Source organism: Chaetura pelagica, unplaced genomic scaffold (genome assembly GCF_000747805.2).
Source record: "Chaetura pelagica isolate M959 unplaced genomic scaffold, ChaPel_1.0 scaffold117, whole genome shotgun sequence".
NCBI classification, from domain to species: Eukaryota; Metazoa; Chordata; class Aves; order Apodiformes; family Apodidae; genus Chaetura; species Chaetura pelagica.
Genome location: NW_009954185.1, coordinates 2,524,903 through 2,538,697, shown reverse-complemented (window position 1 = coordinate 2,538,697; position 13,795 = coordinate 2,524,903). Strand labels below are relative to the sequence as shown.

Sequence of the window (13,795 nt, the reverse complement as noted above, 5' to 3'; positions counted from 1 at the left end):
CACTCAGGAACAGCTCAAATTCTGCTTTTATTAAAGAAATGACAGTTTGACTCAACACATCTAAATCAATTTGGATTTCAAAGGTGTAAGAAAAAAAATCTGGCTTCAAGCTATCACATTTTATTGTAACTACTGGTCAGAAAGTGAGTTTTACATATATTGGTATATATCCTAAACTCTGAAACTCAATATATATTCTGCTACATAATGTGAAAATCAACAATGTTGTGACAGTCATGGGTTGGCGAATGTTATAAACAAAAGGGCATCTTTTCTGGTCAAGGAGAGGTAAGAGGAGTCATATCTTCCCCTACTCTGCCTACTCCTTAAAGGGGATTAACTAAGGTAGTATAAAACATCTCTGACAGCTTAATGTCTGATCTCAAAATCCTCTGAATCAGCACATAGTTTTAAAGGAATATCCTTTCCTATGCACTTGCCCTGGCAGAGTTAGAATTTAGCTGAAAGTTTCTAGGAAAGATTGTTAAGCCTAACAGGGAGGTTATTTCTTAACCTCCACTGTCTACTGATAAAAGTTCTCTCTTCAGAATAGTAACAGCCATGCACAATATCTACAAATGCACATACCTTTCTTTAGTGGCTCTTTCCTTATTCTAGCTCAATTTCCTGATTCCTAGCCACGATACCTCAGAGGGCTGCAACTGTACTCTAGATGTTCCTGAAAAACAAGGCTGGAGCAAACCTTCTGCTGTTTGCATTAATGAATATGTTTTGGCTTTCATTTTCAGTACTTTGAATAGCAAAATAACATGAAAAAAAAATTGTGTGGCTGTGCTATACATACACAAAACATTGGTATGTAAGCAACACATCATAAATGATGGCATTTCTAACACTGCCTTTTGTTTCTTCCTGTCATCCAGAAAATTCTCTGACTAAACAAGTGTACTGGTGTAATTTCCCTGGCTCGTGTGCCATGCAAAGCAGATACAGTTATAAAACTCTAGCTCCACTAAAGCTTGGCTTTTTGCCAAACTCAATAACTGAAATCAATGGTAAAATGCACAGGGTGCCAATAAGCAGTGCTGAGTAGGAGGGATGAGCTCTCTATCTTCTGCCTTAGGTAAAACCTTATTTTTCAGGCAATGGCTTATAATCACCCTTCCCTGAAATTAGAGGTAAAACTAAGAGTATAAAATCTTATTCTGCACTTCCCCCTGCCACCCTCTGCATCCTGTCTTTATTGATTAAAGAAATATTCATTATTTTTCAAATTGTTTTTTTAAGTGTTGGCTTCTGGGGCTTTAAAAATCAATGCACTTGTTGCAAGTACTGGATGCAAAGTTGCTCCTGAATTTATCTGCGAAGTGTACCATGGTTGTGTTTCCAATTTCTGGAAGTTCTTCATTTCCATGGCATAAATAAGTATGTTATCATTTGGCTGCCTTGAGATGTGCCTGCAAAGTGGAAGAGCATAAGCAGGAGAGACACACTCGAAGAACAAGAACTATCTGTTAAATGTTACATTTAACTGTGTTGTGAACAAAACAATTCAGATGTTTGAGAAAGTTGCAATGAGCATTTTAACTCAGGTGAGTAATAACGGGGCTTGATCTGATGGACCATGATACCCCTCCCTAAGCTCTGGGATGCTGCCTTCTAACCCAGGCAATGAAGTAGCATTTTCATTTTTTCATCCTTTCAAAAAAGAGCTTGAGCTTAATTATCAAGACAGATGCTGCTTTTTTTGCCTTGAGAAGGACGATTTAAACTCCTTAGCCCAAGGCTTGCGAAAGTGACTAGTGATTTTGAGAACCCTCTCTAAACTACAGAAAGAGTAAGCACATGCCTGCAGGAGGAATTCAGGTTCTCTTAAAGACAACAGAGTGACACTGCAAACTGAAGTTCCAGCAAAGGAAGCATCCAAAATGTGGAGTGACCGGAAACTCTTGGTCTCTTTTACAGTACTTCTAATCAATGCGGTTAATTGTGGTACATAGAAAATAGAGCTGAACTCTGGATCTGCTTGCTACAGGATATTCTGAAATCTAGATGTTTATGTGGAATTAATTTTTATTTGGGAAAAAAACATAGGAGAAAAATACAAGAGGGCTCCTAAGCCAAAATGTTCTGTCTTGGGAAATATCTGACCTGCAGATTATGGGAAGTTGGGTGAGTAGCACAGTACCATTATGTTTGGTCCACTCTCTTTGTCTTGCCTAGATTTTTGGTCACCATTGGAGACAGCATGCATGAAACTGGTTTTTGGTCTGATTTAGTACATCTGCTCCTGTATCCTTGCATTACACTAATGGTACATTTAGACAAAGATTAATCCTAATTAATTTTACTTACCTATGATTTAGTAGTGCTGGTAACACAAGTCCTTAAAATAGAAGTTAATATAAGAAGATATTTTCTCCTGTACTATGCTTATGTTTTGAATTAACATGGACCTTTCAGCTGTCTCAGTAATCATAAGAAATAAGAGAGCTGTTTCATGGATGATGAAGTGAGGAACTGAGATGATGAACTGTCAGCATCAAACATAATACAGGATAGAGTTGAATGACCCTTCAAGAATGGCTCAGGTATGAAGCCTACAATCCAAAGGAAAGCTGGACTCTATCCAGTGCTACTTTACTTTTCAAAATTATTGAAATCTGAGAAAGAGAAGAACCACAAGAAGAAACCTCAGAAAAGAACGTATATAAATGGAAAGTACTCCCGTTCTTCAATCCATGCTCTCCATTGGCATCAACATTTGTCTCAGCAGTTAAATCACACGACCTAGACATCTCGGAAACTAGACATCTTTAAGGAAATGTAAACCTTCTGTTTCTGAAGATTAGCTTTCCACTTTTTCATGTACCTACAAAATATCGTGGATTTTGTTTTTAGAGAATTTGTACTGTTATCCAGAACTTCTTTCTGTAGTGCTAGCATAAAGAAAAAAGAAGAAGAAAAAAAAAGAACAAACAAGAAAAAACAAACAAACTGATTTTATCTTTTGTGAGAAAGAAACTAAAGGGACAAACCAGCTAAGATCCTGATCAGAAGCACTTGTTCTTTGGCACTACTGCAGGTGCCAGCCACTCCCAACTGTGGCACCAGGAGAGAGGCAGTGATGACATCTTCCTGTCTTTTCCTGCCAGCAATCTTTGTGGTAGTTGGAATGAACAGTGTGTACAGTGCATCCACTACCTGCTGGGAAGCTCTGTGACAGGATGAGTCATATTAACTATCCTGTGAATCACCTGACAAGACTGATAGTCTGCACCACACCCTGATCTAGAGCTGCATCTTCAAAGAACAATCAAGTCCTTCATTTGCAGAAATGCCACCCATACAGAGAAACAAAATTTTACAAAAATTCTGGTCTGAAAGCCTGGTATGCTCTGACTAATTATCTCTAAATCTCTTGGTACTCTTGGGGTGTGGAAGACAACACACTGCTCATATATGTTCTACCTGGTTCTTTTATAAATCAGATTCTAGTAATTTAATAGCAGTAAATAAGATAACAATACTATGATTCCAGAATCTGATCTTTCAGGATCTCTGCTTCCATCATTGCCACCAAATGTAAAAAATACATGTACGCAAACATGTGAAACTGCAAATAGTTTTGCTATAAATCTGAGGCACAGGTGTTCTTAGGAAATCGTATACAGAGGAAAATAACAGCTGATAGTCAGTTTTATATTATTACATAACTATTTTTTAATAATATGGACTTGACTCTAGAAGATCTTTCCTCAAGTGAAGATTCTAGTAGAGATATTCTTTCAAACATGTAACTGAGATTGCAAAGCTGGTGCCACTTGTGCTTAACCAGGCAAGCAAGGGCTTGATAAACTGAATTTGCTCAACCACTTCATCTGCATGTTTAATGTTTTCACAGGTAGATCACTTAATGAAAAATACCTCCCGAGCTTTCACAGGAAATGCAACTGCTGACACAGATTCTGTCCCCTGACATCTGCAATTACATCATAGGTAAGACTATCTCTAACATCAAGAAAGCCTTCCAACAAACAATCTGCTCCCAGTGTAAGAAGTAGGGGTGGAATATAAGGCATCATAACAGAATGTATTAAAAGTGTGAGAAAATAACTTCAAAGTTTCATTCTAATTCAGAAAGATGGGCTATAGGTGGGACTGTACATATTTATATGGTATCATAATCTAGAGGCATATTTCTCTCATTAGTCACTTAATCTCTGTACAGTAGTTTGAAGATACGGAGTGTTATGTAAGTGCTAGGTATATGACTGATCAAGTTACTAGAAACTGATCAAATCTGCTACAGAGAATGAAATACTCTTTTGATTATCTTAAGAAACAGAAAAACCTCTTAGCCATGAAGGCAAAGCTGGCATGTTGAACTCAAGGTCATTACAAGTGTTGCAACTATATCTTCACTTTGATGCTGGGACAGAACTGAAAGCAAAGTAGTGAACCAACAAAGCATGATACTGTGCTGAGCAAACTGAAGTGCTGAATTACTCAGCACATCATCATTCTTTTATTGTTATTTTACTACTTGGTTAACTTTTCCTTACCTGAAAGTCAGAAGCCCAAGTGCCTCCAGAGGGTTAGAAAATATCCATGTTCTCAACATGGCATACATTTCAGATATAGTCGTTCGATCCCAGCTGGGTGCACTGCCCAGTATCAGAGGAAGGGAGCAATTTTGATTATTGCAATAGTAACGACAAAACCATAATATTCTTTTCTGCTGTTCTGAGAGTCTGGAAGAGAAGATTAGAAATTCAGTTGGAAATTAAAAACACCTGGAGCTTTGTGTAGCAACAAACTTTATCGTTCAGAGAAGCCAAGTAATACAGTACACTGCTTTTCAGCTGTGTCTGTGTTTTCCTTCAGGTAGGCTATAATTTTCTGCAGACCAGCTTTTATAAGAAAGTGATGCTTATACTCTGGATCTGTCAGCCTTGGGTCATATAAAAATGAAGTGTCAAAAGGTACACATATATGGTTATTTCACTTCTCAAGCACTCTCATTTTTCTTCTCCATCATCTCTGTTGTTGGTAGTGTTTGTTTTTACTGCTTTTTTTGTGACAAAGAAGGTGCAGTTATCATGGGATAAATTACTGTTACATTCATCTGCTGCACATCAACTCTAATTAACCAATGTAACAACTAGGTGTGCAACACTGCTAGCCATAGCTTACATTCATGTCCTTGCTTTCATTGTCTAATGAAAGTGTGCCTATTTTTAGTGTATCTAAACAGAATTTAGGCACATGCATACAATATACATAAGAACATGAGTACATGTGCATGCAGACAGTGTGATTTTCCCTAGCACTGGTACAAGTTTGGAAAAGGGAAGGAAAACTCCCAGCAACTGCTAGGTCTTTTCATAGGAATTAGCATGCCACACTTCACTGTACACAAAGGATACAACAGCAAAATCCTCATAGAGATATTAGATATCTAACTGACATAATGGTCTGTTATCACACAATATTTCACCACAGTGAGAAATACCTCAGAATAATTTTTGTTATATATGCTCTAATACGTCAATAATTCAGAGGTCTTTGCCTCATGAATATTAAATCCAAAGTTTTGGTACTATCTGAAAACAGAAAGAGTAAATCCCCATGAGAGACAAACTCAGGCAGTCTCCTTAATTTTACACCATGGCCTTCAAAAGCAAGCTCTGAGAGTGTAAACTGATCTCCACTTCACACAAACCATTACTGAAACAAAGAGGAACATTGGTTTTCTTGGTCATACTTGGCCAGATAGGTGATCCATCTACTTAACATAATGAAACTGCCTTTAAGACTACCTAGATATTTCAGAGTAAGGTGTAAGAAACCTTGTATAAGGCAGTAAATAAAGAGATCAGCTCCAGTCAAGCATTTCATTATCCAGATTCATAAGCAGGGCTCAAAATCAAATGTTTGCATTCCTGACAAGGTCTTTTTCCTTCTACTTGCAATGTTTTGGGACAGGCTAAGCCAAAAAACTGTAATAGCCCTGCTCTTTCACATGCCATAGCAATGAGTCCCTTTGCCTCCATTACACTGGAGAAATTTTCTTCTTTGCAATTTCGAATAGCCAAGCACTGAGTGACAAAGAGTGATGGTACAAATATGGGCATGTGTTTTACTGTCACAAAAGTGCACGTTTATTTCTTCCCTTTAGGAAAATAAGCTCATGAAAGTATGCAGGAGATTAATCTGTGATACAAATTCTGTCATGGTGTTTAGTGATCATTTTAAAAAAAAGTACCATTATGGTAACAATTTCAAGAAACAGCTTCAGAATTCACATCATGTCTATTTGTGACAATAGATAGATGTCTTTGTATTTGTGTGTCTAAGTCACACATAGAAAAACAGATAAAAGTAGGCCTAAGACTTTATTACCTGGTTTTCTTATGCATTCAGATGGCATTCTGCAGGACAGTTCAGCTAAAGGACCCCTTTTATATGTTGACTTTAAACAGACATTTAAGCTTTCAAACAGCATCCTCCAAACCAGAAAATCTGTTGTTCAGATTAAAGCAGCTAAAGCCTCTACTGAGTTTACAAAACCAGATAAGAAATCAGTCCTTGTATGAGGTTTTTTAAGTAACAGATTTCTTTCTCTGACTTCACTCCAGAGGAAATGCCATTTTCTCTTCAATGTTTTAAAGATCAGAAATGAAATTAAAGGTTAGGCAGCGGTTTTTCAGGTTTTGATTTGAAGTTTCTTAGTTGTAACAAAAATTTACATATACATATAACAAGACATTTAAGACAGGTGGTAAAGTATGATATAGCATCTGAAGATTGTTATGCCTATCTGGACATTTATTTGGCTCAATAGAGATAAGATGCTAATAAACAATCTTTACTGATAAATATGTAGTTGATTTTTCTTGTTGTTTGTTGGGGGTTTTTGTTGGTTTTTTGTTGTTGTTGGATTGTTTTTGTTTTTTGTAACAGCTGTATTAAAAATACATAGCCTTCTGCTCAACAGAAATAAAAATAAATATCTTAAAGCCTAAATAATTCAGTACTGTCTAGTTTAAAAGTTTTCATTAATCCCTTTCGCTAAATGAAGGAAACTGCTTCTGTGAAAACTTCATTAGTTCGTCTTAATAATTAGTATTTTTGTGGAGGGAATGGCAAAAATAAGTTCAAATGCTTCTGATCTGTTTTTCCCATGTTCAGTACTAAAGCAGAACAAGAAAAAGGGAAACAGAGGAAAGAGCAGCAAAGCTAGCAAATGCAAATTTCTGTCCCCTGGCACTCATTCTCACTTGCAAGTTTCTCTCCCATGGACAGACTAGCAAAGCATGCAGCATCACCACACTTTTTTAAACCTGATCCACTATTCATCCAACTGGAAGTGACCTTTCTCATCACAATTCATCATGATTTTATAAAACTTAATCTTGCATACACAAATCCTCTAGTATTCTCTCCAAACTAAGGAGTCACAGCCTTTTTGCTTCTCTTGGTTAAGCAGCTGCTTAATCCCTTTAATCATTTTGGTTGCCCTTCTCTGTACATTTCCCAGATCTCCTGTGACTTTCTCAAATTGTGAAGACAAGAGCTATGCAGGATAGTCAACATACAGCATGTCAGGGTTTTAGACAGCAAGGAAATGGCACACACTGGCTTCCTGTTTGCACCCTTCCTGACTATGCCCAATACTTTGTTGGCACTTTTGGCTGCTGCTGTTTGTTGTAGACATGAACTCAGGGAAAGGCAAGCAGTAACGTCAAGACCTATTGTAACTGCCAGTTCTGATTTCAGTTTCCTGTAAAGATGCCTAGATAATTTTTCCTTAATCATGTCCTCCTAAATATACCCACACTGAAGCTCATCTAGCATGTTTATGCCCACTTTTGTAAGGTTCTTCTCGATCTCCCCTCTATGCCATGATGTTTGACAATCTGGCAGAGCTCAGTGCCATTTGCAAACCTGGAGATTTTCCTGTCTACTTCCTTCTGCATGTCATTGATGAAGACACTGAATGAAACAAGTCCCAACCATGAGAACTGAAAGACCCTGACTTTTCATTCTGTCACAAATAAACAACCAATTGTTGCCTTTAACCAGTTTTTATCTAAACCTGTGGTAACTTCAATTCTTCAACAATCTGATGTGGAACCTCAGCAAAGAGTTTTGAACATCCACCAAATCCCCAGTGTCCCTGCACTCACTGCCAATATTTCAGCACAGCAACAGTTTGGTGAGGGAGGGTTTCTAATCACAAAAGCCACACTTTCTTTGGAAATTACTCTGTACTTGGATAAATGCTTACAGATCTTATTCCTTCTTAAAGAACCCACCATTTTACCAAGAATAGAGGTCAGATATATTCGCTGGAAGTTCCCCTAATCACTTCTGAAGCATCTTTTTCAGGTGAAAATTTTACTGGCAACTTGCCAGGGCCCAGCGGCTATTCAAAATAAAATACGAACCTCCCATTTGTGCTGAAAAATAAAAAAGAACAAAATCCCAGGTCCCAGGTTTAATAAAAATAATTTTAAGTTTCATCCTGTCTTCCTGAAAATTGAATACACCAGCAACTTTGTCTCTTGTCTTTTGTTTCAAGAATTTTTTTTTAAAAACCCCTCAAACAACCAACAACAGAAACCAGCACAGACAAGTCAACTTAACAGATGCATCATAGTACACTGAAAGGGCTGAACTGGCTTTAAGTTATTTAGTTATTGTACAACTAATGCACCTTTTGGCCTTTGATGGAGGATTAATTCATGCAATTAACTGTGATTGGAATAATGGCTCTCTGTAAGCACCTGTGTTCCCAATTGCACTCTGATTATATCTAAAATTATTTTATATAGTACATAACCCAAACTGATTGTGTAAAATACATCTAGCTCAGCATACTAAACTGCCTCAGTATCTACAGTGTGCTTTTGTTCACTTTGTTTTTATCCACCTTCTGTAAAAGCTGAACTTTCCATACTTCTTTCCTTGCTTATAACTTGACAGAGATTGTTTGACTGATTATTTGCCATTTAACTACTACAGCTGAGGTCTGAGTGTATTATTATGAAAAGAGGCTGATCTTCATAGAACCCAAAGGTTTTCTTGCTAATACTGATGCAGATTTACTGCATCACCTGAAAATTGTATGATTAGAAAGACAAATCAGTTTCTGCCCAGGGAGGTTGTGGAGTCTCCTTCATTGGAGACATTCAAAGCCTGCCTGGACAAGTTCCTGTGTGATGTACTCTAGGTGGTCCTGCTCTGGCAGGGGGGTTGGTCTAGATGATCTTTTGAGGTCTCTTCCAACCCCTAAGATTCTGTGATTCTTGTTTCAAAGACACAAAAAGACAGAGTAACAGAACGGGAAAAACAATCCTTTTCTAAACTGATACAATACACTGTCAGCTCCAGGGGCTTATTTAGGCTTTTCTGTGATCTGTTCTCTTACCTGGCCATTACTTCTCAAATCAATTTAGTGAGGCTGCTTCAAAGGAAAATTTTGGTTTTAAAGAACTAGATACATTTAATTGTGATCAATAGGACAGGTATAGCGAGCCAAGAATCAGCAGGTCTAGCTGTGAACAACTTACAGCAAGAGAGAATGTGTCTGTGAAAGTTTTGTAATATGCTTCAGGCACTCTTTGGTTGCTTCTTCAAGATCACCTCTTCTTTCTTGAGGTTCGGGTTTAATGAAGTCCAAATTAGTTTCTGGAAAGTCAACCTTTTTTTAAAAAAAACAACACAACAAAAGAATGAAAAAAATAATAACCCCCCCTCCAAAAATGACAGACAAACAAAGAATTCCATTTAGCAATATCTGTTCTGAGATACAATTGTCAATAAATGTTACCTTGGATTTATGCAGGAAGCATACAAAATATGAGATAAAGAAGAGGGAATAATTATTTTGAGGATGTTCACTGTATGTAATATATTACTTAAATATGTTGGTGATAAACTCAGGCCACAAAAATCAGTGGGAGCTTTGTCACTGACTTTTCTGGTAGAGTTTCATCCAATGGATTTCTGTTTTCAAAGTTGAAGTGTTGGGTTTTTTTTTCCTTTTTTCTCCTTTTCTGATTTCAAATGATATAGTTCTTAAATGGCAAGTTTCTATTTATGCAAATTTTAAAAATATTTCTTTCTTCTGAAAAAGTAGGGATAATTCTGATGTGGAGTTCGCCAGTGTAAGAAATGGACATCAGATCCCTGATTTCACTTCAGGATGTTAAATTTCATTTATACTTTACAGTGTCTACATAGTTTTCATTATTTACACTCGTTATGGGTGTCAGAAAATTAAAACAATGTTTTTAATATACAGACAAAGAAAATATACAACCACAATTATGAAGCTTGAGGTGCCTGACAATCTGACTTAGTTGAAAATCGAAGTTGTTCTTCAATTAATACATTCCATTTTGGTTTATTAATGTACACCATAATCTCTTATCTATATCTATTTTTTAAAAAGATATGTATTTGATATGCATCACTCTTCTAAAGATTAACAAAATTATTCCCTACTAAATGCATATTGTCAATCAAAAAAGCTATCTTTGTGACATTTCCAGCTTGTTCACAAATTGTGACACTGTCATATGCATAAGAATATCTGAAAATGAGGTGTGGGGAGAGATACTCATGTTTCATTTCTTTCAGCAGAGAGAGATTATAAATTAATAGCCATTTATTGTCTCAACCTCCTTTTATTATTAATAGGAGGAGCTATTTTAAGACATCATCTTTGACTGAACTCCTCAAAACTCCTAGTTTGCTTGTCTATTAAAAATAGGGCATTTTTAGGCCAGTCCCATTTATCTGTTGCTTTTACATGTCATTTGCTAATAATAGTTCAGCTTTTTAATAAAGAAAACAATTGATTTTAACCTTGAAGTATTCAGTTGTTAATTTACCTTGGAAAGGTGAGAAAACTATGGTGCAGACCTAACGCATTTTCAATACTAGGAGCACCATTATGCCCAGAATGAGTGGGTGCTCAGCAGGCAGTCATTGAGGGAGAGCTATACGGATGCTATTGTCAGTTTTTTTTGTAGCTACTTCCTTTTAAAATCTTTTATGCTACTCAGACTAATTGCAAGCTGTATGTGACATTTATAGTGACGTGCAATTCAATAGTACTCAAAACAAAAGTTCTTATTTGAAAAGGCAGCTGTAAGTCAGGTGCAAAGTCATTAATTTGTGTCAAAAGTATTTTTGTTACCAAAATGATAACAACAAAAATTACCCTACAAAAACCTTCTCTAGCCATTAGAGGTGGTATTCAATATGGAAAGTACCCTGTATGTTTGCCACAGTGACTTCCATCCATTAACATACTCTCTAAAAGAAATAGGATTTTGAATTTGTGTGGTTCAATGAGCTGTGGGAAGAATCCTTTTTCTGGCATTTCCTTGAAAAACAACTCTTTCCTCTGCTTTCTTGCCTTCTTACCTGCAATGTTACTGAGGTTGGTGTATCAGTACTGCAGATGCCAGGGGCAATCATTGTTGTTGTGAGTGTGCTGTACAATGTCATGTTAAGCAGCACAGTTCCATGCACGAGCTGCCTGCAATACACACAGACAAAAGTACCTAATCAGTTCTGGAGACAAGGTGAATAGTTTATTGAAATTACATGAAAGAACATGGAACTGGATAGCTTAAAAGACAAGAAAAAGTACAAACCTTTCATCTTTATGTGGCGAGTAGAAATCTGGCCTACATCAGTGGAGGTTGTACACTGATGGCCCCATGGCTATAGTGGTACTTGTGCAGTTGCAGGGATCATGACACAAATTACACTGCTAAGACATTCTAGGTCAGCTGACTTCCCATGTAACAGAGATTGCCATTTAAGCTAGGTTTAAAACTAGGATAATGCCATATTGCTATCTCAAGACGTATTTTGAGGACAGATATATTAGAGATTGTGAAGTGTCAAAACGCTATATAAGGTGGAGGGTAGCATACATTTATTCTACAAAAAGAAGAAACTCATGGCAACCTACTGCAACCATGACAGATCCTTATTGACTTTACGTGTAGGTGGCAGGAAAGCATGAGTATGAAACCAGTCTCCAAAGAGCTGGAACAAGTTTGAGTGGGATAGTTTGTACCACATGTTCTGCATATGGTTGTTGGACAGATGAAGATTATGGTATGAAGTACCAGTCTAAGCACTGTATGTATAAGTCTTATCAGAAACAGGTCTGCAGATAAGAAACCCATCATGATTAGGCAGTTCAACACAATTCATTCTCAAGACGTTGAGTAAAATTAGAAGGTTTAGGTGTATATTCTAATCGTAACCAATCCACTCAAATTAAGAATGCAGTACCTGAATAAAGGAAGAGACATAATCCAGGCTTACAATTTACTTTGTACACATGTTTAGTGAAGTCAGTAATTTTATTATACCGACTATATTTTTTTACCAAACAAATAGTTTTTATTATGGTCATTCCAAGCACTGCTCAGCCAATACAACAGAGAGAATGAACTAGATTCTCTTCTGCCCATTGTAAAATAACCAGCAAACCATAGAATAAACCAGTCAGGCAGATGAGTTTTCAGTGCATAGATTCTACTTGAGATGAGAATGTTAGAGGTACAAGAGAACCCAGATGGACTTTTGATTCCAGCATGAGATTGCGACCTTGCTGCAAGAAAGTACCTTTTGAATTGCAAACTGAAATAAATAGTCACCAAACTAAGAAATAAGAAACTCCTGCAAAATAATTTCCATAGTCAACACTCAGTGCAAAGCTAACGCAGGGATAATTTTTATTTTTCACTTCTCAAGCTATTCATGTTGTTAGTGCAAACATTTTATTTTATTGTGAGAACACAGCTCAGGAAGATTAAAGGCAAAATAATTTTCTGAAGTTTCTTTTGCAGCTGTAGGTGTATTTGCAAGGGAAGGGAGGCAGAAATAGGAGCTATGATGTTGACAAGCTAGCACTCAGGGGAAAACAGTTGTGTGATATGAAGTCTTTCCCATTTAGGTCACTGATGTGATTATGAAAGTGATCAGCGGTTCGAAGTTGTTTTCTGTGATGTGTACTCAGATGACCTTTCATAAATGAGTCGCATCTCTTCAACCACTCCTTTGCCAACAGAGGTTTACAACATAACTTGAACTAATTGGTGCTTTTGTTAGAAGGGAGAAGAGTAGCTGAGAACTGAATGAACATGAAGACTAAATTATCCTTTTGAGATCTCATTACTGCTAATCACTTTCATATTGTGCTCTAAAACTACAGGGGGCTTTAAAGAAGAATCCATAACGTGGATTTTTTTTTCCCTGGAAAACCTGTATAGGAAAGTAAAAGAAGTAGCACAGACCTCAGAGGCACTGTAGATGTGTTTAACTGAGAGATTTCCTGAGCTCAATATTTCAACTCATTTGCACCCAGTGCAATGTGGCTGAAGACTGTCCAGGAAGACAAGGAAGAATTGGCATGTGGGCTTCTCACGGTACTCAGCTGGAGATACAGCAAGGAAAGCAATGTGTCTTTGTTGGACTGAGAAGACTTCACATCTTAAAACAGATGGCAGAACTGTGACTTAAACCAAGAACATTAAACCACTTTGAGAGCATAGAGATGATATCTGGTAAGAAAAAATGAATTAGTTTTAAAAAGCAGACACATATTTATGGCTTGTATATAGTGTAGCATAGGCTACACATTTACAAATAAGTGAGCAACTTACGTGTCTCCTACTAGTAAATCACTCTTTGCACTAAGGCCAGCCTGAAAACACAGGAGGCATTTTTAAAAAGATGGAAAGGGGCACCAGTACCTGTGAAATATGGTGCATATTTTTCAGACATATCTTTCCCT

The 13,795-nt window shown here is 36.9% G+C and overlaps 1 protein-coding gene across 1 annotated transcript in view; it reads right to left on the bottom strand.

Moving 5' to 3' along the window:
* Positions 1-13,795, bottom strand: part of PIK3C2G (phosphatidylinositol-4-phosphate 3-kinase, catalytic subunit type 2 gamma) — a 198,604-nt gene that overhangs the window by 120,327 nt on the left and 64,482 nt on the right. The window contains 3 exon segments of the mRNA XM_010002943.1: positions 4,527-4,715; positions 9,540-9,670; positions 11,404-11,518. Of these exon segments, the coding sequence (XP_010001245.1) occupies positions 4,527-4,715; positions 9,540-9,670; positions 11,404-11,518 (435 nt within the window).